Here is a 27,620-nt window from a genome sequence, read left to right as displayed (position 1 = left end):
TCACACCTCTGAACTTGATGCTTTTTCTGTGACAGACCAACACAAAGTTCAATGTGGACATGTTTTGATCAGCAGAAATCTGAAAAGTGTGGTGTGCCTGTGTTTTGACTTCATATTGGGGCTTTATCGTGTTGTTTTTCATTTATCATAATAAATTTTACTATAATAAGAAATTAGATTTGTTATTGTCAGAATAAATTATTATTGGTGATATTGAAAATCCCCCAAACCTGTTGGAATTGTTAATGTTACTTATTTCTGCAGTGCTTGTTAATGAGAGTATCAATAAATATCAATACATTTGACACATGACTGGTGTCCTAAAAATACGCATTTCAGCAGCGGTCTTTGTGTGCTTTTGTGCATCTTAAGGTCATAGCTGTACGGTTCTCTGAAAAAATGTAGTAAAATATAGTAAATATTTCTTATTGTTACTTTCCTTATCAAAATAATACAACAAAATATTATGATAAAACATCCAGTCTACATCGCTCACCTCTGCACATCCAAAGCCTTTGATCTTAGTTTCAGTTTTGAAGTTTATCAAAATGAAGGGGGCTGAATGCACTCCGCACTTTTCAAATTTGTATTATACTTCCACTTCACTGCTTTTTGTTAATCTGTCACATAAAATCCCCCTGAACCTCCGATTCAAAGAAACCAAAAGTGAGAAAGTTTGGTGTTGTGAAAGCATTTGCAACACAGAGCTGTTGTGTGGAGACGGTTGCCCACGGCGACCCGGTTACAGATGATCGAGTCCAGCTGCAGAGCGGCTCCCGGCTGATGCAGCAGGATGCAAATCTGAAGTTTGTTTATGGAAATGCAGCCTGTTGCAGCGTGGCCACGGTCAGAGCCGCTGCAGGATGTGTTGATGGGTCTCCGTCGTGTTCCTCCAGCCCGGACTGAAGTTCTCTTATCTCCTCTGCTCCCTCCTCTCCTTTCCTCCTTTCTCTTTCATTTCAACTCATCAATTTATTTTCCTGCTTTCCTTCATGGAATTAAACCTATTTTTGTTTTCATCTCATCTTCACCATCATTCACCGTGTTTTCCCCTGAAATCCCTCCCCGCCCCCCGACCAGCCAAGACCCAAGACGGCATCGCGCTGGAGATCCAGCCGCTGAAGAGCGAGGAGGCCACCGAGTCGGAGGAGAAGGAGGAGGTGAAGCAGGTCAAGAAGGTCAACGTGACCAAGAAGGAGAAGTCTGTTCTGCAGGGCAAGCTGACCCGGCTGGCGGTCCAGATCGGCAAGGCTGGTGAGGAGTGCACGCACACACACACCCACGCACACACACACCCACGCACACACACACCCACGCACACACACATAGTGGGGCTGGGCATTTATCACAATAAATTTATTATCATGATAAGATTTTGATTCATTACTGTCACAATAGAATAATGACACTTAAAAAATCAAAACCTCCTAAAACTGTTTTGTCATTTTACACTGCAAAAACACCAAATTTTACCACGTATTTTTAGTCTCATTTCTAGTGCAAATATATTAGTACACTTGAAATAAGTCAAAACTAATTTACAAATATCTTTTCAGGAAGACATAGGAGTTTGTGTTAAGTAAATAATTCCTTAATGTTGGTAAATAAGTAATAGTTCCATTGGCATATAAATTTACTTATAACAAGATAATTTCCCCGTGTTATAAGTGAAATAATCTGCCAAAGGAATTAGTTCTTTTTCACCAATAGTAAGGAATTATTTACTTTTATATTTTATAAATATAGCTTTTATATCTTTCTGATAAGCTCCCTTTAAATTAGTTTTGTCTTAATTCAAGTTTACTAAAAAATTTGCTCAAGAACTACTTTGTAATATAGCGTGTTTTTGCAGTGTACTATTTTTCTCCACTGTTTCTTTCATATAGGTGTTTTAATAAATTTGAAAATATGACTAAATGCACTTTAGTAATAGAAATCACACTTCTTTATGTGAGTAGTGTCCTAAAGAAATCATTACAAGTGGGAATGTTTCTCAAGAGCATTATCTGTGTTTGTGGGGTTATTATAGCAGTCACGAATATGGGACTGTTCCTTTAACGGCTCAGCGGAGAAGCTGATTGGTTGCTGAGCTTGGGGGTCAAAATGCACTTAGTTTTATTAGATGGATTCTCTATTGGGAACAGGATTCATCCTGAAATTGAAGGTGTTTTCTGTCTCATTTCAATTGACCCTAATGCACCGTTACATGACTGAAACATTTGGGTCGCAGGACGACGGACGGGTCGCCAGGAAGCTTCAGAATCAGAAACAGACAATTTAATGTTCAGTTTTATCTTCAGTTCTGAACATACAGGGCACATCTAGACTAAAATCATTTCTGTTCCTGTTGTCGCCCCAACAGGAACCTGCCAGGATGAGCTGCAGAAGATCAAACTGTCTGAACTCATGTAGTGTTGATCAGATTCATTAAGCTATATCAATCAGTTCATTCAGTTCAGAAATTCATACAAAATCAACAGATCCCGGCATTCTTTCACTCTAATGTGTAATTGTGAGTTTATTGCAAATTTTCATCAGAAATTGTCAAAAACTTTTAAGTGACGTTTAAGTGATTCATGCTCCCACCTGCAGGTGGCAGTAGTTCTTACTTCTGCCTCAACTTGATCTGATAAGTTTTACTATAACTTATAACACCACATCGATCACTATAACTACTATAGTGATCGATAACAGTTATCGATCACTATAACTGTTATAACAAAGTTGAGGTATTTCACTTGCTTAGCCTGGTGCTAGGGGGCGCCAGAGCGGTCCACCAGCTGTGTCTATATTAAAAAATATTAAAAGTTGACAGGAAATGTAAACATTTGACGCAATAATTATGTTTTTGGAAGACACTCTTGGCAATACTTAGACACCAGCTTAAAAAGGCAGACACACTGAAATACATTTAAAATAAATATTGATTTTTGGTATTTCAGTTAAATCCTAACCAGCCAGTGGATCTCTGGTCACATTTAAAAGTAAATAAATTAAAACAAATGTCTAAAATGAACATTATGATTCAGCATATATGTATGTTTAAATAAATATTCTTTAGGTAAAAAGAAAGCCTGGCGGTGGGGGGAATAAAGCCTGCAGCCCGCCAGGCTTATAAAACACTGGAGGAAACTCTGATTTTAGTTCTTTAAAACGGTTGTGTTCAATTTGTCTGCTTGTTGTTTTTCTTCATTTCTTTTATATATAGGTTTTTGATGAGAGCTTTAATAAAGATGAAATATTGCAAATATTTCTTAAGTAGCACAGCAAAATCAGTGACTTTGCTTTAAAAATTTTGTAAAGAATTCTTTAAATTCCTTAAAAATTTAAAGAATTCTCTAAATTCTTAAAAAATTTAAAGAATTGTGAAATCTTGGAGGGACTGATTAATGTAATCAAATAAATATGATGGATCAGAAAACTTGAGAATCCACTTATCATCGATTACGTCTTAATTAATTCCTCTTAAAAACCTGATAAAGATGTGAATGTTCAGAAGAACCTGGGATGGTACCGGCACTGATAACATGTTCTGGTTCTGTTTCCTCCCCCAGGTCTGTTCATGTCCGCCCTCACCGTCATCATCCTCATTCTCTACTTCGTCATCCACACGTTCGCGATCCAGGGCCGCACCTGGATGGCCGAGTGCACGCCCATCTACATCCAGTACTTCGTTAAGTTCTTCATCATCGGCGTGACAGTTCTGGTGGTGGCGGTTCCCGAGGGGCTGCCGCTCGCCGTTACCATCTCTCTGGCCTATTCTGTCAAGAAGATGATGAAGGACAACAACTTGGTGCGCCACCTGGACGCCTGCGAGACAATGGGCAACGCCACGGCCATCTGCTCAGACAAGACGGGCACGCTGACCATGAACCGCATGACCGTGGTGCAGGCGTACATCGGAGACACGCACTACAGGACGGTCCCGGAACCCGACGCCATCAACCCGGGAACGCTGGACACGCTGGTCAACAGCATCTCTGTCAACTCCGCCTACACCACCAAGATCCTGGTGAGGCGCCATCTCTAGAACGGCAACCAGACGCGGAGCAGAGCAGGTGTTTGACATTTTATTGTTTCAGCCTCCAGAGAAGGAAGGCGGCCTCCCGCGCCATGTCGGCAACAAGACGGAGTGCGCCCTGCTGGGCCTGGTGCTGGACCTGAAGAGGGACTACCAGCCAATCAGAGATGAGATCCCAGAGGAAAAGATGTACAAGGTTTACACGTTCAACTCCTCCCGCAAGTCCATGAGCACGGTACTGCGGAACGCTGATGGAGGCTTCCGGATGTACAGCAAAGGAGCGTCGGAGATCGTCCTGAGGAAGTAAGCATGCAACAAATGGAAGATTGCAGAAGCAAACACTCAGAAACGAAATGCTCAGTGGCTGGCAGGTGTAGAAACAAAATGCTCAGCAGCTTGGCACCAGCAGAGAAACGAAACACTCTGCTGCCACTTAGCAGAGAAACTAAAAGTTCAACAGCAGCTGAGGGAAAAAAACAAAATGCTCAGCAGCGGTTGGACAGAGAAACAAAACGCTCGGCGGCGGCAGCGTTTCATTTCTCTGCCCAGATAAACGAAACGCTCCGCTCACCAGTTGGGCAGACAAAGTAAACTCTCTCTGGTGGCTGGGAGGAGAACTAAATGTTGTTAGTGTTTTATTTCAACACAGCACTTAGCCGCCACCAAGCCTTTCGATTCTTTGGCAAAGAAATAAAACGCGCGATGGCCACTCAGCAGAAAGCAAAATCCTTGGCGCCTGTTGGTCAGAGAAACAAAACCCTTAGCAGAGGTTGGGCTGAGACCTGATTCACTCAACGCTCCAGTTGGGTGGAGAAACCTGCATGCTGGCTGAACGTTCTCTCTCTGCTCCTCGCCAGATGCTCCCGGATCCTAGACGCCAAGGGTCAGCCCCGTGTATTCAAGACCAAAGACCGAGACGAGATGGTGAAGAAGGTGATCGAGCCGATGGCATGCGAAGGGCTGCGGACCATCTGCGTGGCGTACCGGGACTTCCCTGCCGAGGCCGGGGAACCCAACTGGGACAACGAGAACGACATCCTGAACGAGCTGACCTGCATCGCTGTGGTGGGCATCGAGGACCCCGTCAGACCCGAGGTACTCCCCTGGTTCGGTTCTCTTTTAAAAGCAGCAGAAGTTGCTTCTGAAGTAATGAGGCAGATTTTTCTGTCTAACAAAAGTTATTCGCACCCGGACATCTTTGTTCCGTTCTGGAGGCAGTTGAGTCTGCAGCTGTGTAGTTGCTAAAAATCACTTTAATACACAGCTAAATGGCAGGCTACTTTGCTAGCTTGCTACAGTTTACATCTGGAAATTTCTCACATGTGCACAATGCTGGAGGGCAAAAATATGATTCTTTCACGTTGTCCACAGCCATAGAACAGTCCTGTTAACTAAATGAAGCCTGAAGATGAAGGAATTATTCATTTGGTTCAGTGCACCACAGCAAAGGGAAAAGTAACGCAGAAATAACGGTGAAGAACAACTCAAAGTCTCTTGTGTTCGTTTTTCCTGATCTCTGCTTTGCTATGTTACACAGACCTGTTGCCATAGCAACTGACCAATAACAACACCACTAACGTATCAGGATTCAACACCAAAACCATGCAAACATTTCCCACACAAAGAACAGAACATTCAGTCAGTTACAGTTTTATGTTTTCAGGCTGGCGATCGTCTGAACACAGCGGTGGCTGATTAGCTCATTTAAACACCTGCTCTACTGATGATCTGTTAGAGAGTTGGTGTGCGGGTCGCCTTGTTTTTTTTTTTTAACATAAGCTAAATACGCAGAATTCTGGAGCACGTTTACATGCTAGGGTTGTCAAAGTCAAGCTAGCGTAACTTGACCTTTTTCTCTCCCTTTTTTATTAAAACCTTTTCCTGACCTTTTTATGTAGTTGTCGCAGGGTTGACAATTCGTAGCAAAGCACTGTGTCCCTTTTACTTTTGGCATCACGGTGGCGAAGCTTCTCTTCCTCTAACAGCATGTTGCTCCAACCCTCCAGGTACCCGCGGCTATAGCTAAGTGCCAGCGGGCGGGAATCACTGTGCGCATGGTAACCGGGGACAACATCAACACGGCCCGCGCCATCGCCACCAAGTGCGGCATCCTGCTGCCAGGAGAGGAGTTCCTCTGTCTGGAGGGCAAAGAGTTCAACACGCAGATCAGGAACGACAAGGGAGAGGTAATAACACTCAGAGATCACTGAAAAGATTAAATGTCTGTTAAAACAAAACTTTATGTGTTTGTAAAAACTCATTTTATTACTTGGGGTGGGTTTATCGTCCTGAACTTTTCTGTAAAGTTCTCATCCTTGATGATTGCTGCTCAAACTAAATCTGAACGTTTTATGTGGACTCAGATATTTTTATTAATAATAAAATATTTCTGTTTTATCTGGACCAGATGGTTGAAGATTCTCACACAGAAGTTGGAAAATAAACCAGTAAACCAATAATTATTTCTACTGCTGTTAATGATTTATCAAACATAAATTGTTACAGACAAAATAAGTTAAATAAAAGTGAAAGAATTATATTGGGTTTTTTTTTTATTTTCTTCAGTTATGAAAGCTGCTGATTGAAGCTGAAGAAGCATTTGGAGTGTAATTAGCCTGACCTCTCTGCAAAAACACAAAATAACACCAAATAATTTTTGTCTTGTTTCTAGTGCAAATATCTTAAAATTCTTAAAATAAGAAAAACTAATGTACAAGTAACTTTTCAGCAAGAAATAGGAGCTTGTTGTAGGTCAGTAATTCTTTAATGTGAATAAAAAAGTTTTATTTCCACTGATGTGAAACATGTTATAACATGGGAAAAATGTCTAGTCATGAGTGAAATAATCTGCCAACGGAACTAGAACTTTTTTTAATCAATATTAAATTAACTTAAAACCTGTATCTTGCTGAAAAGTAAGTTTCATTGTATTTAAAGTGAACTAAGATATTACTAAGAAAAACACTTGGTAAGATTTTGTGTTTTTGCAGTGCTGCAGCTGGACCTTCATAAACTACGGAGCCCTACAGGGGACATGGGGAATTTTTGTTTCTCTTGCATTACCTCGCAATAATGTACTGATTAGTTGATTTGGCATAACTGAATACTGTAAGCCTTCCTTACAGTGGCCGTCGTACTTTCTGCTATTACATAAGGTTTTCATGAGGTTTTTCCATGCATGTTAATATCTCGTTGTGAAATACCTGAAGTTTTATATCTTTTTCTTCAGGATAGAAATGCATCAAAAACCATTGATATAAACAGAACCTTTCCATAAGTAGGAAAGAAAGAAAAAATACAACCAAACTATTTGGATTATTTCTGAGTTATTATCGTGGGTAATCAGTCATCTGACAGTTTTGATTGTGTCTCTTTTGTTGGTCTGGGTTAAAGGGCCGTTTTCATCTCAACCACATACAATCAGATATAAACATGCAGTGAATAAATCGATTTTCAACCAGTTTTTACACCAAAGAGTTAATAATAATAAACACGTTTTCACTGAGGCTCCTTATATGTGTATATATTTGAAAATTTAAATTGACATTTGTGACTGTACACAAAATAGACCAGCAAGTACTGCAGTAAGCATATTGAGAGGGAACGCAAAACTTATTGTAAGGGAACGCAAAACTTATTGCGATGTAACGCAAAGAACATTTGTCCCCATGGCCCCTAGGGGCCTCCGTAATAAACTAAAACATGCCATTAAATTATCATTATTATTGTTATTTATATCCATAATCTGGTTTTAAGGTTGAACAGGAGCGTCTGGACAAAGTCTGGCCCAAACTTCGGGTTTTGGCGCGTTCATCGCCGACAGATAAACACACCCTGGTTAAAGGTGAGCTGCTCCTCCTCTTCCTCCTCCTCCTCAGGTGCTCCTCCTCACCTTCTGCTCCTCTGTGTCAGGAATCATCGACAGCACGGTGGCAGAAACCCGACAGGTGGTGGCTGTGACGGGAGATGGCACCAACGATGGCCCTGCCCTCAAGAAAGCCGATGTCGGCTTTGCCATGGTAACCGTTTGCTTCACATCGTCTCAATCCCAGCTGGAGTTTCTCCGCTCCGGTGACTAAAAAGGAAAATGAACGGCGTCTTGGATTCATGGAGGCTCCTCCCTGCAGGGTTCCTCCTCCTCCTTCAGATCAGATCAGAGATTCCTGGGATTCATGAGGAGTTTCCACATTCACACCAGATTAACTCCTAAAGCTTCACAGAGCTGTTGGTCCATCCAGACTGGATCTGTGATGTTCTGACCCAAAGTTAAAACAACCTTTAATCCAAATCCACTCATCATTCACAAATTTTGCCCGGAATTGCAATTTTTCTACAAATCTGAGCAATGAGATAATTTTCAGGATTTCCTTCTTTTCTGACCAATCACTGCAACTCGGCTGAATTTTGACCAATCCCTGCAGCCCCCTTCTGATTTAACTTCCTGTTTCACGTCTCCTGAAAGGCGAATCTACAAGATGAAGTCAGGTGTGACGCTAAGCCGTTTTAAAAAGTGCTGCAGGATTTGCTTCTGCTGTTTAAACAAACACAGAGCACGGATGGGACATGACCCCTGACCTCTTTCAGCTGTTCCAGGTGTTTAATCAGTTGTTACAATGTGGAAAGGTGATTTTCTGAGCTGTCTTTAAACGCATCATAAGCGTATACAAGCTGAGGGCGGTTACACCTGTGGATCTGATAACTGAGGAGAGTTTGCTGCATGGCACGTCTCGTCATTTTCAGTAATTAGCCAGAGCAGAAAGGAAACAAAAATTTTCAGTTTTCTTCCAAACAAACCCTGGAAGTTGATTAATGCTGTTGCATTCAGATAATGTTAGCTAAATGATGATCCAATCCAGTATATAATATAAATCTAGTTAACATGAATATTATAATGTTGACCTTACCTATTTATAACCTTATAACATAGTTAATACCAGGAATACTCCTGACCAGCTTTCATTTCTCTTCAGAAGCTGTTCTCACTGTTTCTTATCACATATTTAAAATTATTTTTTATTGTCACACTAGAAGAGCAAAGAGTCAGGGAGGAGACATTAGACCAGAGGCCAGCAGCAGGACGGTGAGGAGGATGATGATGATGATGATGATGGTGATGGTGATGATGATGCAGGGTTTTCTCAGGTAAGGAGGGATTATAACCTGATAAGAAAAGACAAGGAAAGGGAAAGTTATGTGCAAGAATTTAAACTTTTTTTTTAATCATGTTATGACAAATATAAAAGCTAAAAGATTTGCATCTTTTTGGAAAAGGTGCCACAAAATCAGTATTCATAAAAAATCCTGAAGGGACTCATAATATCACTGACCAGCAGATGGCAGCAAAGGACTGCCATTATGACTCCAGCTATGTGTTTAAAATTCGTCAACAGGCACCAGCGGTAAAATTTCAACAATAGTCTCCAAGTTCGCCCATCCAGTCTACATATGCTTTGTGGACTTAGAGAAGGCATTGAGCTGTGGGAACCCCGTGGGGGTCAGCATGGGGTTCCACGGACTGTCGATCTACGTTCCTACCCTCATCTGTGGTCATGTGGCTTTGAGTTGAGACCAAATGAATGAAATCACGGGTCCAAGCAATCAGAAGGAGACCTCTGCTGACCCGTCCTCTGTCAGGATGTCTCCGTTAAAGCTCCTTCCTGTTTTCATCGATTTGTGGGCTCTGTTAGCATCCTGCAGAGATGTGCAGCTCATCCTGCGTGTCACCTGCAGGGCATCGCCGGTACCGACGTAGCTAAGGAGGCCTCCGACATCATCCTGACCGACGATAACTTCACCAGCATCGTGAAGGCCGTTATGTGGGGCAGGAATGTCTACGACAGCATCTCCAAGTTCCTGCAGTTCCAGCTGACTGTCAACGTGGTGGCCGTGATCGTGGCCTTCACCGGCGCCTGCATCACCCAGGTAACTGTCCGCCTCCGCCCCCTCCAGGCCGAAATATGATGGCCGCAGGTTTCTGACCCACTGGTACAAACCAGAGTCATAAATCAGTTTCAGGTTGATATCTGAGTATATCAACCTGAAACTGATGTTTTAGTGAACATTAATGAAAATGTTCACTAAAACATTTTCATTAACTGAAATAAATTAAAACGGTAATTAATGGGGAAAAACTACAACTAAATGGGATTACATTGTGCATATATAAAACTAAAGCATTCTGAATTATTTCTACATGTAATGGCCTTTTTTGTGTTTATGAAGCTATTTATTAGCTTTTCGAACTGATGTGAAATAGATTTTTTTCCCCCACACAATCAGTTTGCATCAGCTGTCGGCAAATTACGGCTTTTACCGAAATCCATAAAATGGCAACACCAAAACTTTCTGTTGAGTGGTCATTATCCAATTGACGTTTACGTAATCACAATCTTTAGGTGAATTCTGCTCCTAAAAATTAAATAAAAAATGTAATTATGTATGAAAAAACTAAAACTACTGCTATAACTAATAAAAACTAAACTACAACTAAGCAGTATTTAACTAATAAAAACTGTCAAACTCTCTAAAACTGAATTAGACAAACAAAAACTCAACAAAATAAAACTAAAGGTAATTTTATTTATATAGCACATTTTCTGCAACAAGTCTATACAGAGTGCTTTACAGGATTTAAAAGGAAATAAAAACAAAATAACAAACCAAAGGAAAGAGCAAAAGAAGAAAAAGCTAATAATGTTGATCCAAAGTAAATAAACTAAACAATAATGAAAAACCCTAAGCTACTCTAGTTTGAGATGATTTAATAAGAAAATGTTTGAATGTCGTTTCTGTCTGGCAGCAGTAATTCCAGCCAGCTAATCAGATGCTATTCAACACATTAGTGAATTTGTCGCTTATTGATTGAATCGTGTGATTTCCTTGGAAGAGGGCTCTGACTGAAGCGTTGAAGAAGATGATAGTTTCTGGTCGTCTTCATGGTGTCAGGAAGTGATGCGACCAGGAAGCTGAACTCCTGAACCGCGGCAGAGCAGAACATCTGGAGGCTGTGTGTTAATTAAGAAGCTCACAGCTGGCACAGTGATAACTAACCGCTCTGCAGCACCGGCAGCATCAGCCAGGCCGGGATTCAGCCTGAAACCATGGCAACCCGTCACATCCGCGGTCCTGAAATAAAACAGGAACTCAGCAGGTCTGCAGGCTCGGATTTTCCCCCATCAGCAGCATCAGCGGCGGCGGCGCTTGGTGCGTGTTGAGCCACCGGCATGTTGACACGCATCATTAGAATCGGTCTGTGTTGAACAATCTGGAGGTGGGGGGTGTTAACGAAGTAAAATAATGTGACCAGATAGTGACAGCCTCGCTGTGAACACACACGCTCTCTGCACCAACATGGCCTCCACATGCAGCGAGTCACACTCATAAAATGATTATATCTCTTCTTCTACTGTTATTTTAAAGATAAACATCCGGTTGTTTTAACCTGATTTTATCATCTTGGCCTGGCACAATAACTAAATTTAGTCTGTGACAAACTTTCCCAGAAGTTATTGCAATTTATGATAATTTTGTTATTTTGAGATAATTTTCAAGTTACCTAATAGTAATGACAAAATAATGCAAAGATCAATAAACTTTAAATTCTGATGAACATTTTACACTGGAGCTGGTAGACATTTTAAATATCCAAAATAAATAAACAAAACAACAAATAAAATGAATTATGAAGTGTCTGAAAACAAAATTATCCTTCAAAGAAAGACTAGTTGAGACCAAAATACCTGACTGGAGAGTTTTGGTAGAAAGACAGAAAAGAGAAAAACAATAAATTATCCAAATGGAAGTTTGTTATAAGTTATCATGCAATAAATTGGTTTATTGCTTATTATGACTGGACTAATCAAATCATGACCTTTTACCTTTTGCCACATCACAACTTTCATTTCCTTTAATCAGATAGTGAAGCTACAGAGGATTTAGATGCTAATCGCTAATAAGGGAATTTATTTGTGTTGGAGAAAAGATGTGAAACGGCGCCATGTGAAAAAATTTATTTGAGCCTAAAAGTAGCAAGATGGTGAGACTTTGTCGTCGGTTACCATGGTGACAGACGTGGTTTTAACTGGAAACCCAGAGGACGGCTTTAAAAGTCATGTTATTGTTGACCTCAGGGCTAACGTGTGCTCCACTCTGCAGGACTCCCCTCTGAAGGCCGTGCAGATGCTGTGGGTCAACCTCATCATGGACACGCTGGCGTCCCTCGCCCTGGCCACCGAGCCGCCCACTGAGTCGCTGCTGCTACGCAAACCCTACGGCCGCGACAAGCCCCTCATCTCCCGGACCATGATGAAGAACATTCTGGGCCACGCTGTGTTCCAGCTCATCATCATCTTCACTCTGCTGTTTGCAGGTGAGCTTAGCTCAATGTTGGCTAATGCTATCAGCGTGCAGGTTGTAGCTACAGCTTCTGGTCGTTTCTCAGGGGAAAAGTTCTTCGACATCGACAGCGGCCGCAACACTCCGCTGCACTCCCCGCCGTCTGAACACTACACCATCGTCTTCAACGTGTTCGTGATGATGCAGCTCTTCAATGAGATCAACGCCAGGAAGATCCACGGCGAGAGGAACGTGTTCGAGGGCGTGTACAAGAACCCCATCTTCTGCAGCGTGGTCCTGGGCACCTTCGCCCTGCAGGTACCATCATCATCATCATATTACGTCCAAAATCTGGGTCCAAACATTCTTTTTATTTAACATTCTTTTGTTCAACTGCTTTTAAGTTTCTATGAAGAAAAAGAGAAAATTAAATGTTCTCAATTCCCACATTCAAACTAAACCCCAAAATATAAACAGAAAGGTGGCCCTACTGAGACGGTCAAAAAGAACAGAAAGGTACAAAATATAGGAAATAATCCAAAATATATTAAAGTGACAGAGAAAATCATTTAACTAAAGTCTATAAACAGAAAGGACTTATAAACTTATAAATAACTAGGATATGTCCAAAGCACATTCTGATGCTTTTGAAGGTGCTGAATGCTGTCTGGTAGCTGTTGTATTCTAGATCTGTGTCCAGGTGGGAAATGGAAAAGGAAGGATCTGACCCACATTCAGGTGGTGATGGATTCCTCTGGTGAAAGCATAACAAACAGTTTCTTCCTCTCCTGCTCAGATCATCATCGTTCAGTTCGGAGGGAAGCCGTTCTCCTGCGCGCCGCTCACCATCGACCAGTGGCTGTGGTGCGTCTTCGTGGGAATGGGCGAGTTGCTGTGGGGACAGGTGAGTTCCACCCACACACCTGGCTGAAGGGGAGCTTTGTGCCGCTGCCACGTTGCCGTAGCAACCATCGGCATGGCAATGAGCTCCTGTTTACGAGTTGCGAGGGAGAAGGAGCCGCAGCATCAGTCCCTCTGTGTGGTTTGATGGCGCTCTGGCCCAAACGGCAGCGCTGAGATAAAGATGAAAGCTGGTTGGACCAAAACAAACAGCTTTGCAATAAATCAATTAATCACACTATAAATTAAAACAAACTCAATGATTTACATTTGCATTATTCGTTTATTAAATGTTTCTCTCTCTTCACCAAAAATTGAGTGACTAAAGTCTTCAGTTTGGTGTTTTGGTCTCAACTAGACAATTTTGTTTTTATAATTTATTTTATTTGTTGTTTCTGTTTTGTTTATTTTGGATAAAGGTGGGCAATATGGACTTAAAGTTTTATGTTATGGTACTATTGTAATAAATATAAAAGTGACAATAAGAACCATTTATTAGTAACTTTTTAAGCAACTTTAGTCAGAGCTCAACAATTACTAATCTTGAAAAATATTTGTAGGACACCAGTTAGATAAAGAAGTGTGATTTGTGTCACTAAGATGCACATAGTAACTGTATTAATCACATGTTCAAATTTAGGGATATTTATACTCATTAACAAAAAAACTGAGAAAATAGTAAAATTAACAATCCTGATGATGCAGGTACTTTTAGAGTTTTAAAAACCATTAATTGGGATTTACTGTGATAGTGACAAATCTAAATTCTGTTAAGAAACACATGATAAATTATAAACAAAATGGTAAATGTATGTTTAAAATGTCCTGCAGTTCCAGTGTTAAATGTTCATTAAAATTTAACATTTATTGATCTTTGAGAATCTATTCTTGCATAATTATATTATATTATATTATATTATATTATATTATCGTTTATTGCAATAACTTATGGGACAATTTATCATCCAGCAATATTTATTGTAACGGGCCTACCAACAGCAAACATAGAAACTAGAATTATTCAATCTATGAACTAAATGTTGAAACTCCTCCACTGCTGGTGGAGCCAGGCTAAACCAGTCCAGACTGGCAGGATGTTCTGGAAAGCGGGAAGTAAGCTGGTTCTCCCGTCCTCAGCTGATCTCGGCCATCCCGACCCACCACCTGAAGTTCCTGAAGGAAGCGGGCCACGGCATCACCAAGGAGGAGATCCACAAGGAGGAGCTGACGGAGGACACGGACGAGATCGACCACGCAGAGATGGAGCTGCGGCGAGGCCAGATCCTCTGGTTCCGAGGGCTCAACCGGATCCAGACCCAGGTACCGCTAACCGTCCCAGTTCAAATTGGTTTTACTCCTCACATCAAAGCTCTGCTGAACTGGGCAGCGTGTCGGCTTCGTAGTGTCTCCTGTCTTCAGCGACAAGACCGAGGTTCTGTTAATTTCACACTCTGCTGCAGATCCGCAGCCCAGAACCTCTTCATTAAAACCTCCAATTAAAGCGGCAGGCCACCTGCTGACGGCCACAGAACTCCGGCTTAAACCAGTCAGGACTGCAACTGGTTACCAGTTCAACCAGTTCTGACAGACCAGAGGACCATTTATCCTCTAGTTAGTGCAACTCTTACACACAGTGGCATGGAAACCAGGCTGGAGACTGTGTGCGTGTGTGTGTGTTTGTGCGTGTGTGAGATCCTCCTACAGGATCAACACACACTGAGCAGCAACATGTCCAGTTGGTCCATTCTGTCCCTGTTGGCTTCATTAGCCTTGATGCTAACACCCACGTCCAGTAGCAGCAGCCAGCACACACACACACACACACACACACACACACAGTTTGTAGTTCTTCTTGGTAAGCAGAAGCAGCTCAGTGAGTAAATTATCACCCCTGCTTATTCATTTCTGCATTAATTAACTGGAGACGATCAATTAAGATCCGTCCAATCACGTCAAAACATTTAAACTCCTATTTCAGTCCCGATTGTTTTGTTTTTATTTTTATCAATCGTTTACACAGGAAAATCTCTTGAAACTCATTTAAAAGAGACTCTGTTACACACATCATCAGCAAATAACATAAAAACAATATTAATAGAATCTACTTAACTCTTATAAAAGTCAGTACCTACGGATCTGAATTGTAGCCAGTCAGATACAGTTTAATAAGCTGGTTGGTAAAACAGGATCAGTCATATTAAGCCCAGCACCTTTGAAACAGCCCAGACTCCTGAGCAGGCATATGGTAACAGTGGGGAGGAACCACTCCCTGCTAGCAGGAAGAAACCTCCAGCAGAGCCAGAAACTCAAAGCTGTTTCTGTTTTCCATCAGTGCCTCTTAAAGACACTGCAGCCTTTTCCAGTGCTTCACTGGTGCTGGTGTTACTCAGCACCAGTCTGCGGCTGCTCCAGAACGAATAACTGCTCTTATCGTGAGCTGGAGGCGGGCTCATGGGAAACAGCAACCAATGAAAACGCAGCGTGCTCCAAAAACAGAAAAACTGATGACAGATTAGCATCAGACAACAAAACAGCCCTGGTTTATTAGTTAATGAGGCGATGGGAGGCCTTCTGTTTGCAGAAATATAGTCAAATCATTGTAGCTAAAATGTCTTCCTGCTCTCTAAGCTTCTCATCATGTGGTTCTAACTGGGCTTTCGGAAAGCTAACCAGTTAGGAATCGACTAACTGGTTAGTCTGGTTTCTAGAACCAGAAACACTAGAAAGAACAGCACTAACAGCAGCAGCTGTAGATTATCCATCGATGGAGAGCAGTAGGAGAAAGTAGCAGAGGGAGGAGAAGTGGATTATGTCCTACAGCAGTCTAACTACAGCACTAGCCCAGGGTAAGCTAAGCCTGTCTGTCTGGTCTTCCACTGAGGATCCGATCGGCACCAGGAGCCCAACGGGTCCGAATGTTTCAGAGAGAAGAGATCCAGTCGAAGCGCTCACCTGAGAAATGAGGAAGCCGTTTCCTCTTGTTGTCGTGTATCAGTACGATCGTCCTGCTGGGACAGGAGGACGGCAGGACGGGGAGGCGAGCTAATTAGCTTCTTATCTCTTTGTGCTCCTCTTCGTCTCGCCCTCCTCCCTAATCCGGCGGGGCGGCGCTGCTCCGCTTGACGCCTCAGCAGTCAAACACAGAGGGGGAATAATTGGTACAAGCAGCACCTCACCGCTGAGACTTTATCAGTCATTCTAAATGACATTTCTCCTCTTTCTGCTCCCTGCGTTCCTCTGAGCGCTCTCCATTCATCCAGCTCCGCTTCCGTCCCTCGGATGAACACGTCTCTAAATCACAACAGTTCCTCCATGACTTCCTCTTCTCTCTGCCTCCATCTTTGTTTCTCCCTCATGGTTCTGTTTCTTCACGCATCGGCCAACATACTCACGGTGTTCCTCAGGACTGTGGTGTTTGTCCTGGAGGGAACCAAAGCAGAACTTTGTCCTGGTTTCCGGCCTGATTCATTTTCTGATTTCTAGTGAAAACATAAAACGTTTTTCTTTAATGAAGAACAGATCAGATGCTCAGGTTAACAGAGTGAACGTCAATGTTTTATCCAGCGGTGAGCATCAGTAAAAAGTTAGCTATGCTAACTGCTAATCACAAAAGTTAGTTCCACTAATGCTAAAGCACTAAATTCAACCATCTTAATACCCTCATGTGTTATATTTCCCTCGACTGGATCAAATCTGCCATTACACACCTTCCTGTTCGGTTTGCTCTTCAGGACGTGATTCTTTGATCAGATCTTCCTCTAAAGGTTTCAGTTTTACAGAAGTTGACTTTTTCTAACTCTGTTTAGCCGTATCGACCACAATAAGCATGCAGGACATAGGTAGATTTTAAACTGTAGACAATAAATAAACGTAATTTTCTGCTCCGCATCCTGAGGAGAGGAAACATTACTGATGTGTAAATAGTTTTCACACACTTCAAAATAAGAGCGTGAATATAAACGTCTGGCTATTTAAAGAATATTTCAGAACCAAAACTTCAACACGGATCTTGAACTTTATTCAACCGAAAGTTTACGAAACAGCCAAATTAATTATCGCTTTTAAAAAAAATTCAGAAAAATAAATTTAGGGGAAACTAAGAGCGCTAAACATTTCAAAGTTAGCAAAAAGCTCAACTGTCTGCTGCAGGGTGCAGGTTTGTCATGTCCAAGTTTAAACATCTCCAGCTCAGAATTAGAACTTTTAAATTCAAATTCTCAGCTCAATTTAGGTATGGACTTTGACTAGGCCACTGAACAGGGTTCAGGGTTCTGTTCCACCCCAGTCTCAGGTTTTCTGCAGCCTCTAAAAGGTTTGCTTCCAGGATTGTCCTGATTTAACTCCAACCATCTTCAACTCCCCGTCTCTGATGCAGACCAACATTAAGCAGCTTCTGAAGGGAATTTGTTGTTTAAGATGCATCAAAGTACAGAGAGCTGAATAAAAATGAGAACCACACTTTACAGATTATATTCAATAGTCTGAAAATCCTCCATCAGATCATAAAATGTCAGTGAAATACATAGAAATCTGCGCTCTCATGTCAGAAAAGGAGAGGGTTTGTTTTTTGCTGATGGACAGAAATCCAGCAGATCCGTTTTCAGACGTAGTTCTGGTGGATTTCTGGAGTCTGAAGGAACCTTTCCACTGACCTCTGACCTCCTAACTCTGTTCAGATCTGCCTTTGTTTAACTCTCTGTCCTCTCTAACCCCTCTGTGAACGTGTCCCCGTCCTGCTGTCCTCTCGCTCTGTCTCTGCTGTCTAACTGTGGCTGTCCTCCCCCAGATGGATGTGGTCTATACCTTCCAGACGGGCCAGGCGGCGGTGCCCGGTGCCCTGCGCCGCCAGCCGTCCGTCGTCAGCCAGCACAATGACGCCACTGCCGCCAAAACTCTCTCTAGCCCCACCCACGTAGGGCTTAGCTCCTCCTCCTCTCTCACCAACTCGGCTGGGGCTCCGCCCCCTGCTGCTGCTTCCTCCTCCGCCGCAGGCAGTGAGTGTGTGACTGGAGGCCAGCTCACACGGCGCCTCGTCCAGGCTGGACTCTGTTTAATCTGCATGAAACTGCGTCTGTCCTCAGCAGGTGTCTGCATGTCCTCGTCTGATCACAAACTAGACAGGAGGTCAGGAGAGTTTTAGTTCTGAACAAAGATCTCAAACTGAGCCCCAGTAGCTGCTCCGCAGGAGGAAACCACCCAGAAAGACTTTGAGAGTACTGATAGCATCCCTCCAGGGGTCAGAGGTCAGGAGTCCAGGAGTAGAAGGGTCAGAGAACATGCAGACAGCCTCCTCTGCTTCATCTTCATCTCTTTCAGTTTCAGCTTGCTCTCAGCCGTTTCTCCTGCATGTTCTGGTCGTTTGACCTGTGAACTCGTGTAAAGACCTGGTGAGACTTGCAGCCGTCGAGTTGGAAACAGAAGAGAATAAGGCTTCTGATTGGTCGCCCTGCAGGCTAAACGATCCATAAATCCGCTACTCAGAGGCAGCAGCCTGGTTACCAAGATCAGTCTATGGGTTTAAATCCTTCGGGCTCCGCAAGTCTCTCATGGTTTAACATCCAGCAGTGTCTAAACTGTGTGTGTGTGTGTGTGTGTGTGTGTGTGTGTGTGTGTGTGTGTGTGTGTGCGTGCTCAGCTGCAGCTCTCCCTGTGGTTCAGCTTTGAACTGCAGGTTATTAATTATAATGGAGAGTGTGTGCTGGTGCGTATAAATCAGGGTGATCGGCAGCAGCCGCCTCATCAGAGGAAAGGCCTCTGGAGGACAGAGCAGGATTATGTTGGGTTGTGTTATCCGAAGGCTCCCAGTGACCCTGACGGGTGACGTGGCTTTGTGACCCGCAGGGGCGTGACCTCCTCTGACTGAGCCCTGGTTTCTGGTTCTGAGGCTCTGGTTGTCACGGTAACCCAACTGGATACAGGCTTCAGGAGTGAAGTTTATGGTCTGACTTGTACGAGGAATCCAACGCCAGCTCAGGTGGAAGTGTGACTGTTCAGAGTTCTTTCTGCTGACCCGGAAAAGAACCGGATATTATTCAGGATTTACCTGAGCCTCCCGTCCCGGTTTGTGGTAAAATGGATGATCCTATTCAGGATCAGGGAGCGCCGCATGTTTTCATCCCAGAGGGAAATTTAAGCCTTGTCCACAGGGAGCCGATCTTTGATGGGGTGGTAGGAATAACTATGCTGCCTAGTTGGTGTGTGCGTCCATATTCAGCTGCCTCCAGCATCATAACGAGCATTTTTGTCCTCTTGTGTTTAAGAATCTTTCTTGGTTTTCCTCCAAAGTTTGCAGTCATCGTTCCTTCGTTGTAATTGTTGTGATCTGTGGTTTTGCATCTCCCTGTCCAGATCCGGATGCACCCCCCCATCTCCCAAACCCTATGAATGTCCCATCAGCCCCGCTGCCTGTTAAAATCAGTGTTATTGCTGTTCATCTTCCTGCTCCTGACGTGTCCTTTCTGTTTGTTTCAGATTAAGGTGGTGAACGCATTCCGTAGTTCCATCTTCGAGATGGAGAGTCCACATTCCCGTAGCTCCATCCATAGTTTCATGGCCCATCCTGAGTTTTTGCCGCATTCTGAGGAGGAGGCGGCGCCGTCTCGGTGCGACACCATTGAGGAGAACAGCGACGCGATCAAGGAACTTCAATGATCCTCGGCGAAGGAGAAGCACCTGGCAGCAAGGAGCTCCTCCTCCCTCCCCTCCTCTTCATCACCTCCACCAGCTGGGTTGTTGCTCTGAGGAGGGCCATCATGACTCACCCTCTCCTCAGCACACATCCTCGCCCCACGCTGTCTCCATCCTGACTGTGATGTTGTTCAGTTTGTTCCTCCATCACCTCCATCCCATCAGCTGGGGGCGGAGCCTCCTCACCAGGAACATCTGCTTCTCGTTTAGACTCCCTCAGTTCACTTATAGAAATCTTCCTCCCCTTTTCACCTCTGCATGCTGCAGTGCATTGTGGGAAGGAAGTTTGTTCGCTTCCCAACACGGCAGCATCCAGAGACGACCCGCTCTCCGACCTCGTCCCGTCTGAGCCGGGTTCTGTTTCCCCCTGCCCCGGTTTATCCGCAGCGTTTGTCTTAACCTGATGCATGTTTTGATTTCCTGTTGAGTGGCATGATGGCCGTGAGTCCAGCGTTTGGACGCGTCTCTGTTCAGAGCTCCATGATCTTCCTGCTTGTCCCACGTTGGAGAACCTGAAGGAACCTGCAGATCTTCTGCTGTTTCGCCGCGACATGGTTGGCTCTGTTGATCACTACCGTCGCATTAAACACTAAGCGTTTCGTTTCACTCCCCTCTGACGGGAACGCCGGCGCCGATCGGCCCATCTGAGCTGCACCGGATCAGGTTAAACTTAAAGGGGTAGTATTATGTATTTTCCAGGCACACAGTGCCATTTTATAGCTCAATCAAGTAACTATTGTACCTTCACTTATAAAAGTGCTGTATATATCAAACATGACTTAAAATAAATTTCTTTACAATTTAACTCCTTGAAATTGGGACTCTGTCACTTTTAGAAGCTCTTCCTCTTTCTGACACTTTCCACTTGGAGTCTCTGCTCTGCGTGGAAAAAGCAGCGCTCAGTTAAACTACACACTTCTTCACCCATAGTGGTTGCCATGCAGATTAAAGGATTTCTCAAACATGCATGAAAGAATCAAGGCAACACTCCAGGTATGTTTTTGATGAAGGAATAACATAACCTGTTGTACAGCTCAAAATTTTACATAATACCCCCCCTTTAAAAATTACGGAAAAAATCAGAACCAATTTCAAACACCAGCGTGTTTAGCGTTTGGCCCGACTCAAACATAGAGCCCACTTTTCCTGCTCTGCGTGATGGAGGCCTGGCTGGAGCTCCACCTCGCCATCACAGAAGCCCCGCCCTCTCAGGCAGCTGAAAGAAGCTTCCTCTGCTCCCCTGTCATCACACACTAAGGAGTTTAAACATTCAGAACAAGCTGACTGCAGTACTGATCCGTTGGTTGGATCAATGCAGGAAGTTCACTGGAAGTGGAGCCATGAACAGAGTCAGAATGAGGCTGCAGACACAGACTGCCAGAGCGCAAAGCTTTTAAACCAGTAATGGACAGTAGGCTCAGTGTCTGCAGCTACAAGCTCCTGGGTCCCTCGTCGTCAGGCCTTCCTGGACTGCCCAGGTCATTTGTCGCCAGGAGCTCATGGATCGCCCAATGCCAGAAAGTCCTGGGTTTTCCGCCGCCAGGTGCTCTTGGGTTGTTTGCCCTCAGGCACTCCCAGATCGATCCACTGGGCTTTCCTAGATCGTTCTCCGCCAGGTGCTCCCAGATCGCTCGCCGCTGAGCGCTCCTGGAGCTCCTGAGTCGTCTGCCGTCGTTTCGCTTTCCTCGTTTGTCTGATTTTCGGTGAGCTGTCAGTGACATCACACGGCCAGCAGCGGAGCCGGCGTCTGCTCATCACCATCACCGTTACCCCGGCGACACCGCTCCGCCCTGCTGTGTTGGACAGGCGTCAGTGTGGAGGCCACACTGAGGTTTATAGGAGACTGATGATGTCACCAGTTGCCCTGTAGAGTTGAATCCACTGTGTCCCCGCCGCTTCCCGCAGCGGCGCGTCCGATCCCTTCAAACAGCCGTCGGCCTCTCCCGACGGAGGCGATGTGCTACTACTGCCATATTTTCCATGACTTGGTTAATCTTTTCCCCTCGACAAGCTTTTTCTAAGTACTCAGAGCCATATTTTCTAGGATGTTGTTTTCCGTCATTATTCCAGAGGCCCCACCCTGCCCTCCGAACACGACCAAAAATCGAGGAGAAACTCTTCAGTTGTCACTGCCGAACCGTGTTTGAAGGACCTCTCCGATGTTTACATGAGAAGCGGTTTGACCCCCCTCATCTGTTCCTCTCCTCAATCTTACTGTTTAACTGAGTAGGAAATCTTTCTTGCATGGTGTTCATATAAAATTCAATGTTTTGTTCATTTTTTACAATTCTTCTGTATTTTTATATTGAGTACTTTTTAATATTTTGCAGATGTATGAATCTGTGTACAGGCTGAGGAGTTTGGTGAGCGTTCAGAACCTGAATGATAGGAATCTGCCGTGGACTCTGTTTTTACAGCTCCCAATGTTCTGCCACGTGTGGCGTCCGAGTCACCTGACGTTAGGGCTCCCAAACCTGCAGTGACTTGTCTACTTCCTGTTGGCTGTTCACTTCCCATCAGCCCCTCTGGCTCCAGTTTGGTTTCTTTGTTGTAATGGTTCTGACTTGGTTTGAGTCCAACATTAAACAGGAATGTATCGTTATTCCTCCAACTTCTGGGTTTGTTTGTTCACTGGATCATGTTGTGTCCGGCTCCAGGCTCCACCCCTCATCCAGAGCTCGGCGCCGGTTGGGTCAGTCATTCGTTTACAACTTCTGTGGGACTCTGGGTCAGAACCGGGCCTATGATAAGGTTGGTGTTTAGACCCATCCACATTTCAGCCTCGTCTCAAACACTCAGTTTGGTCTCTGATCCGTTTCAACACGGAGACGATTAACCAAGTCCAGACGGACCTGAGAACAGAATTCCAGCAAAAACCTGAGCTTAGTGCCGGTAGAACCGGGTTGGCCCAGGTCCAGAGGTTATTCCAGAACCCAGACTTATCCATCCTGTAAATTCTGGCTGCACCAGTCGTTTTCCAGTCCGGCGCCTGGTTCTGGAGCCTGGAGCGGGACACAAGGTGCCGCTGCGCTCCATCTGACTTTCAGCCTACTGTGGAGAGGGCGGGACTGTTCAAGCTCTCTGACATCACTTCCTCTTCCTGCTGAACTCCTGCCCCTGACCAGCAGGTGGCGCATGTGTAAATATTGTCCTATAACGACTGAGGCGAACCAGGAAGTGGGAGAGCGGCCAATCAGCCAATCATCACCCAGCATAGCTTTAAGATTGTTCTGCCAAAGTCGTTTCCATTCCCCCCTCCCTCGGCCTGGTTCAGGATTGTCCCTCTGCTCTTGCCGTAGCCTCTGGCTCCGCGGGGTGTCCGGCTGCTTGGACCTCATCCCGGACGCCCCTGCAGCAGCAGAACTTTGTTTTCCATCGTGTAGGAGCTTCTTCCGTTACGACCCTGCTCATCGTCTGCAAAACGAACTGGAACATCACAGCGGGAAGCCACATTTACATTCCGTGTGTATTTATCTCCGATATGTACGAATATATATCAGATTTAAATATGAAGGCAGGAATCCGGTTCTCTGTTTGAACTTTGTTGCAAAAAAGACTGAAAGTTTTAGTTTCTGTAATTACTATGATAGCCAGTTATAGGCGTTGGTGTTATTTTTGTATAAACATGATATCATCTATGTGGCATGCATGACATATATACAGACTTTGGTGGTTTAAAGCAATATGTCCGACCTGGTGCGATTGGTTCCGTCGTGTTCTGTGTAGCCAGAAAAAAACCAACAAAACCCAGAAAAAAGAATCAGCAGCTGTTCAGTATCCGTGTTCAATGTTCTGTGTTCTGCATGTTTTAGTACGGAATGACACATCCCAACTGTTGACTCCACTCACACACACACACACACACACTCACACAGTCAGTCTCCGTAACACTGAGAGGAGAAAACACTGAGCAAACCTGGAATCTCATCTTTGTTTCCATCATCCCCCATCACAGCACTCAGGTTTACAGACTGTCCCTGAACTCATCGCTCACTCTCACCAATCGCATCAATTGATTTGAAAAACTAAACCTCCAATCTCTAGATCAGAATCCAAACTTTCCCATCAGCAATTTGTCGTCCACAAGCTCCAAAAATTAAAATCTGACGTCAGAAATTCAGTTTCTGAAAAATTATCTGCTGCTTTACGTATAAACACGGCTTCAAGATTTGTCCAAAACGTTTCTTTTTCTCCGGTGGGGTATCCGACCCGGCTCAGGTGTCACACCAGATTCTGAGGCGCCCCTGGATCCGGTGTGACACCAGATTAATAGGAACCGGTCTGAAGCTGTAAAACATGACAGACATCCGGACTGTCTGGAACATTTTTTTGTTTGTTTTGTTTTTTTGTTTGTTTTGTTTGTTTGTTTGTTTGTTTTTTGTTTTTTTGCGTGAATGTTTTTACCTCCTCTGCAGCTTCCCGACATCCGTCTGACGCTGAGAGGGAAAACTGAAATATTCCAAGGAATCCATTTCAGCTCAAATTTAAGAGGCCAATGAAATTATTATTATTAGTAGTAGTAGTAGTATTAGTATTATAAATATTGTTATTAAGTAAACAAAAGCTGATGCAGTCAGAAATGTTTGAAAAATGTTTTTCAGAATAAAAGCCTGTATTTACTGCTTGATAACGACTCAGATTGTATTTCATTTAAAACTCATCTGGTTCACAGCAGCAGCTTCAGATCTGCAGCGCCACCACCTGGCTGCCACGGCTGCTGCAGACACCTCAGTGTTGGCGCTCAGTTCTGGTTCTGAGCCTCGGTTTAGATTTGGACCAAAACGTCCTGTGCTTCCCCACGCGTGTGTGTGTGTGTGTGTGTGTGTGTGTGTGCGCGACACTCATCCTGTCCGTGTGTCTCTCGTCCTCCTGTTTGCTTCGATCTATGCAACAGAATAGTCCCGTTCTCCACCTGCTTCCTCCTCCTCTTCCTCCCTGTCCGCTCGTCTCATTGGTCCTGTGACCTTCGGTTTTCCGTGCAGACAGAAGCACGACACACACACGCTGATGGATGTGCGTGTGTGTGTGTGCACACACTCCTGGTTTTTCTTTTCTCTTTTGTAAGATATGATCATGTGGAATGCCCTGGTCTTCGTGTCATGTCGTTTGAACAAAAGATGATAATCAAGCAACTGAGAACAAGTTGTTACATAAATATATATATATATATAATATATATATAATATATATACAAATCTATATACATAAAAAATAAAGCCATTCAAATTTGAAATAAAACTGTGGGTTTGTGGTTCTTTTAAAGATAAAACAGAGTTTTTAGTTTCTTTGTGATGAATAAATGCTGAGTCACCCAGTTCTCCAGAACCATGGTTTGGATCTGCAGTTCTGCAGGTTTGCAGCTCAGTACCTGATGGCTGAATCGGGTATGCTGCAGTTCCTACAGGAGATAAAAGTTACTGCCATCCATCCCTCTGTCCACTCCTCCTTCCCTTCCTGCTTTACTCGTTGAGCCTGTTAGATTTTATTTAATTTGGGTTAAATTAAGTTTCTTCAAACATGGCATTTTTATTGGACTCTGTTTGCTTCCCTTCTAATTAAAATAATCCTTACAGTAGGTTCAGAGCTGAAGCTTCACTGTTTCAAACTGTTTTTATTCTCCGGTGTGAATACGTTGGTTAATATCCAGGATATTTAAAGCTTCTCTAAGCAGACTGGATTTTGGTTAAAGCTGAAAACATTTTCTGTATGGAAGGTCATTACTGCGACTGTCTCTCGAGAGGGTAGAGCAGTCATTCGCAATCGGAAGGTTGAAGGTTTAATTCCTGCTTCATCCTGTCATGTAAATTGGGGCGTTGGGAATACTCACAAGCCCCTGATGCGCCTCAGTTTTGGAAATTTTTTCCAGTGAGCGAATTTCTTGTTTACTACATATAATCACAAACAGAACCTTTCCAAAGATTCTGTTGATTCTGTTGTTTCTGTTGATCTGTTGTGATCTGAACCCAACAGCAGTTCAGATCACCTGACCTTAGTGTCTCCTGGTCGACTTCACAGCCCCTTGGGTAGCAACGCTGTTACCTGGTGGGGTATGAGCGGGAAGGATGGCTGAGCATTGGTTTGTTGTTGGACATCTATGAGAAGCACTGAATGTCCAGAGCAAACCCCATGTATGAGCAAGAACACTTATGAACCATCTATATCAGGTGGTTCATCTATATCAGGTGGTTCATAAGTGTTCTTTGGTTATTTAGCAGTCGTATCAGACCTGCAGGGTTATGTCTTGGATACTCTGGTTAAGGCAGAGTGTGCAATCTTCTGGTGGTGAGTTAAACATGGTGGCAGGGGAAGCTGCCGGACAGACCTGGTGAATCCAACGGCTGATAAGAGTGAGCTGGGAATGTCTGCTGCAGAATTTGTCTCTTTCCTGAAGGGAGATTGGGAAGATGGAATCTGTATGGACCATGCTCACTACTTGTCACTGCGGATGCGGCTTCCAGAAGCTGTGGCCTGAAGGTTTTGAATGCCTTTTGTGGTTAAAGCCACAGGATTTGCTAGTTGACACCAGTGGTGATGGAAGCCGTGAGGCTGAAAGAGGCTTTTAGGGCTTGACAAGTACCAGTAGGCTGGAAGCACTTTGTTCTGTTGGGGAACAAAAACTAGGGCCTGGGAAGAATTCAGACAGGCTATGAAAAGAGACTTTCAGCTGGCATCAAGGAACTTCTGGAAAACGATTCAGCAACTCAGAAAGAAGAAACTGGGCTCATTGCAGTGTGTGAGGAGGGGAACTGCAGACCCAATCTGAGGATATCGTTGGGCAGTGAAAGGAGCATTTTAAGGATCTCCTCAATCCGGTCACCATGTCTTCCATGGCCTGAAGATAAGTGAGAATGACATCCATCCATTATCCTACACGCTTATCCCTAGTGGGGTCACGAGGAATTCTGGTGACCCTCCCCGGAGGTCAACAGGTGACCTCTGGACCTCATTTCTGCTCAAAGCAACACTCCGAGTTCTAGCAGAGATAAACAACAGAGTTGCTACAGACTGTCCTCTGAGGCAGCTGAAAGAAGCTTCCTCTGCTCCCCTGTCATCACACACTAAGGAGTTTAAACATTCAGAGCGAGCTGACTGCAGTACTGATCCGTTGGTTGGATCAATGCAGGAAGTTCACTGGAAGTGGAGCCATGAACAGAGTCAGAATGAGGCTGCAGACACAGACTGCCAGAGCGCAAAGCTTTTAAAGCCAGTAATGGACAGTAGGCTCAGTGTCTGCAGCTACAAGCTCCTGGCTCCCTCGTCGTCAGGCCTTCCTGGACTGCCCAGGTCATTTGTCGCCAGGAGCTCATGGATCGCCCAATGCCAGAAAGTCCTGGGTTTTCCGCCACCAGGCGCTCTTGGGTTGTTTGCCATCAAGCACTTCCAGATCGATCTCCTATGGGCTTTCCTAGATCTAGGAAGTGGCTGTATTTATTACAATGGCTGTAATAAATACAACCACTGAGGCTGTACTTATTACAGATATATTCTGATCTGTGCAGAGGAAAATAAAACCTATTAATCAGTGAGTTTTATAACAGCTGAAAGGTTGAATTCTGGACTTTGCATTGAAACACAATCTCAATCAGAACTGAACCAAAGCAGGAATCAGTTTCTCATCATTGGTTCCTGCAGAGAGTCGATCAGATTCTCCTTCAGACCAAACTAGCAGCTTCCTCTG

At 44.0% G+C, this 27,620-nt stretch overlaps 1 protein-coding gene across 4 annotated transcripts in view; it reads left to right on the top strand.

Moving 5' to 3' along the window:
- The window catches only part of LOC103153881 (plasma membrane calcium-transporting ATPase 1-like), a 66,916-nt gene extending 42,347 nt beyond the window's left edge, over window positions 1-24,569 (top strand). For 2 of the 4 annotated variants that reach the window (XM_007574959.2, XM_007574957.2), the window contains 14 exons: window positions 1,081-1,254; window positions 3,555-4,012; window positions 4,083-4,324; window positions 4,879-5,116; window positions 6,028-6,207; window positions 7,778-7,865; window positions 7,934-8,040; window positions 9,752-9,943; window positions 12,176-12,389; window positions 12,462-12,673; window positions 13,152-13,259; window positions 14,393-14,575; window positions 18,042-18,249; window positions 19,727-19,817. In XM_007574959.2, coding sequence (XP_007575021.1) covers window positions 1,081-1,254; window positions 3,555-4,012; window positions 4,083-4,324; window positions 4,879-5,116; window positions 6,028-6,207; window positions 7,778-7,865; window positions 7,934-8,040; window positions 9,752-9,943; window positions 12,176-12,389; window positions 12,462-12,673; window positions 13,152-13,259; window positions 14,393-14,575; window positions 18,042-18,249; window positions 19,727-19,731 — 2,609 coding nt within the window. In that variant the 3' untranslated portion in view covers window positions 19,732-19,817. Of the gene's footprint in view, window positions 1-1,080; window positions 1,255-3,554; window positions 4,013-4,082; window positions 4,325-4,878; window positions 5,117-6,027; window positions 6,208-7,777; window positions 7,866-7,933; window positions 8,041-9,751; window positions 9,944-12,175; window positions 12,390-12,461; window positions 12,674-13,151; window positions 13,260-14,392; window positions 14,576-18,041; window positions 18,250-19,726 lie in introns of all 4 variants that reach the window. The other 2 variants (XM_007574960.2, XM_007574958.2) reach the window with 1 other exon arrangement.
- The last annotated feature ends 3,051 nt before the right edge of the window (window positions 24,570-27,620 follow it).

The sequence above is a fragment of the Poecilia formosa genome, unplaced genomic scaffold (assembly GCF_000485575.1).
Source record: "Poecilia formosa unplaced genomic scaffold, Poecilia_formosa-5.1.2 Scaffold365, whole genome shotgun sequence".
NCBI classification, from domain to species: Eukaryota; Metazoa; Chordata; class Actinopteri; order Cyprinodontiformes; family Poeciliidae; genus Poecilia; species Poecilia formosa.
This window is presented reverse-complemented; position numbering and strand designations above follow the sequence as displayed.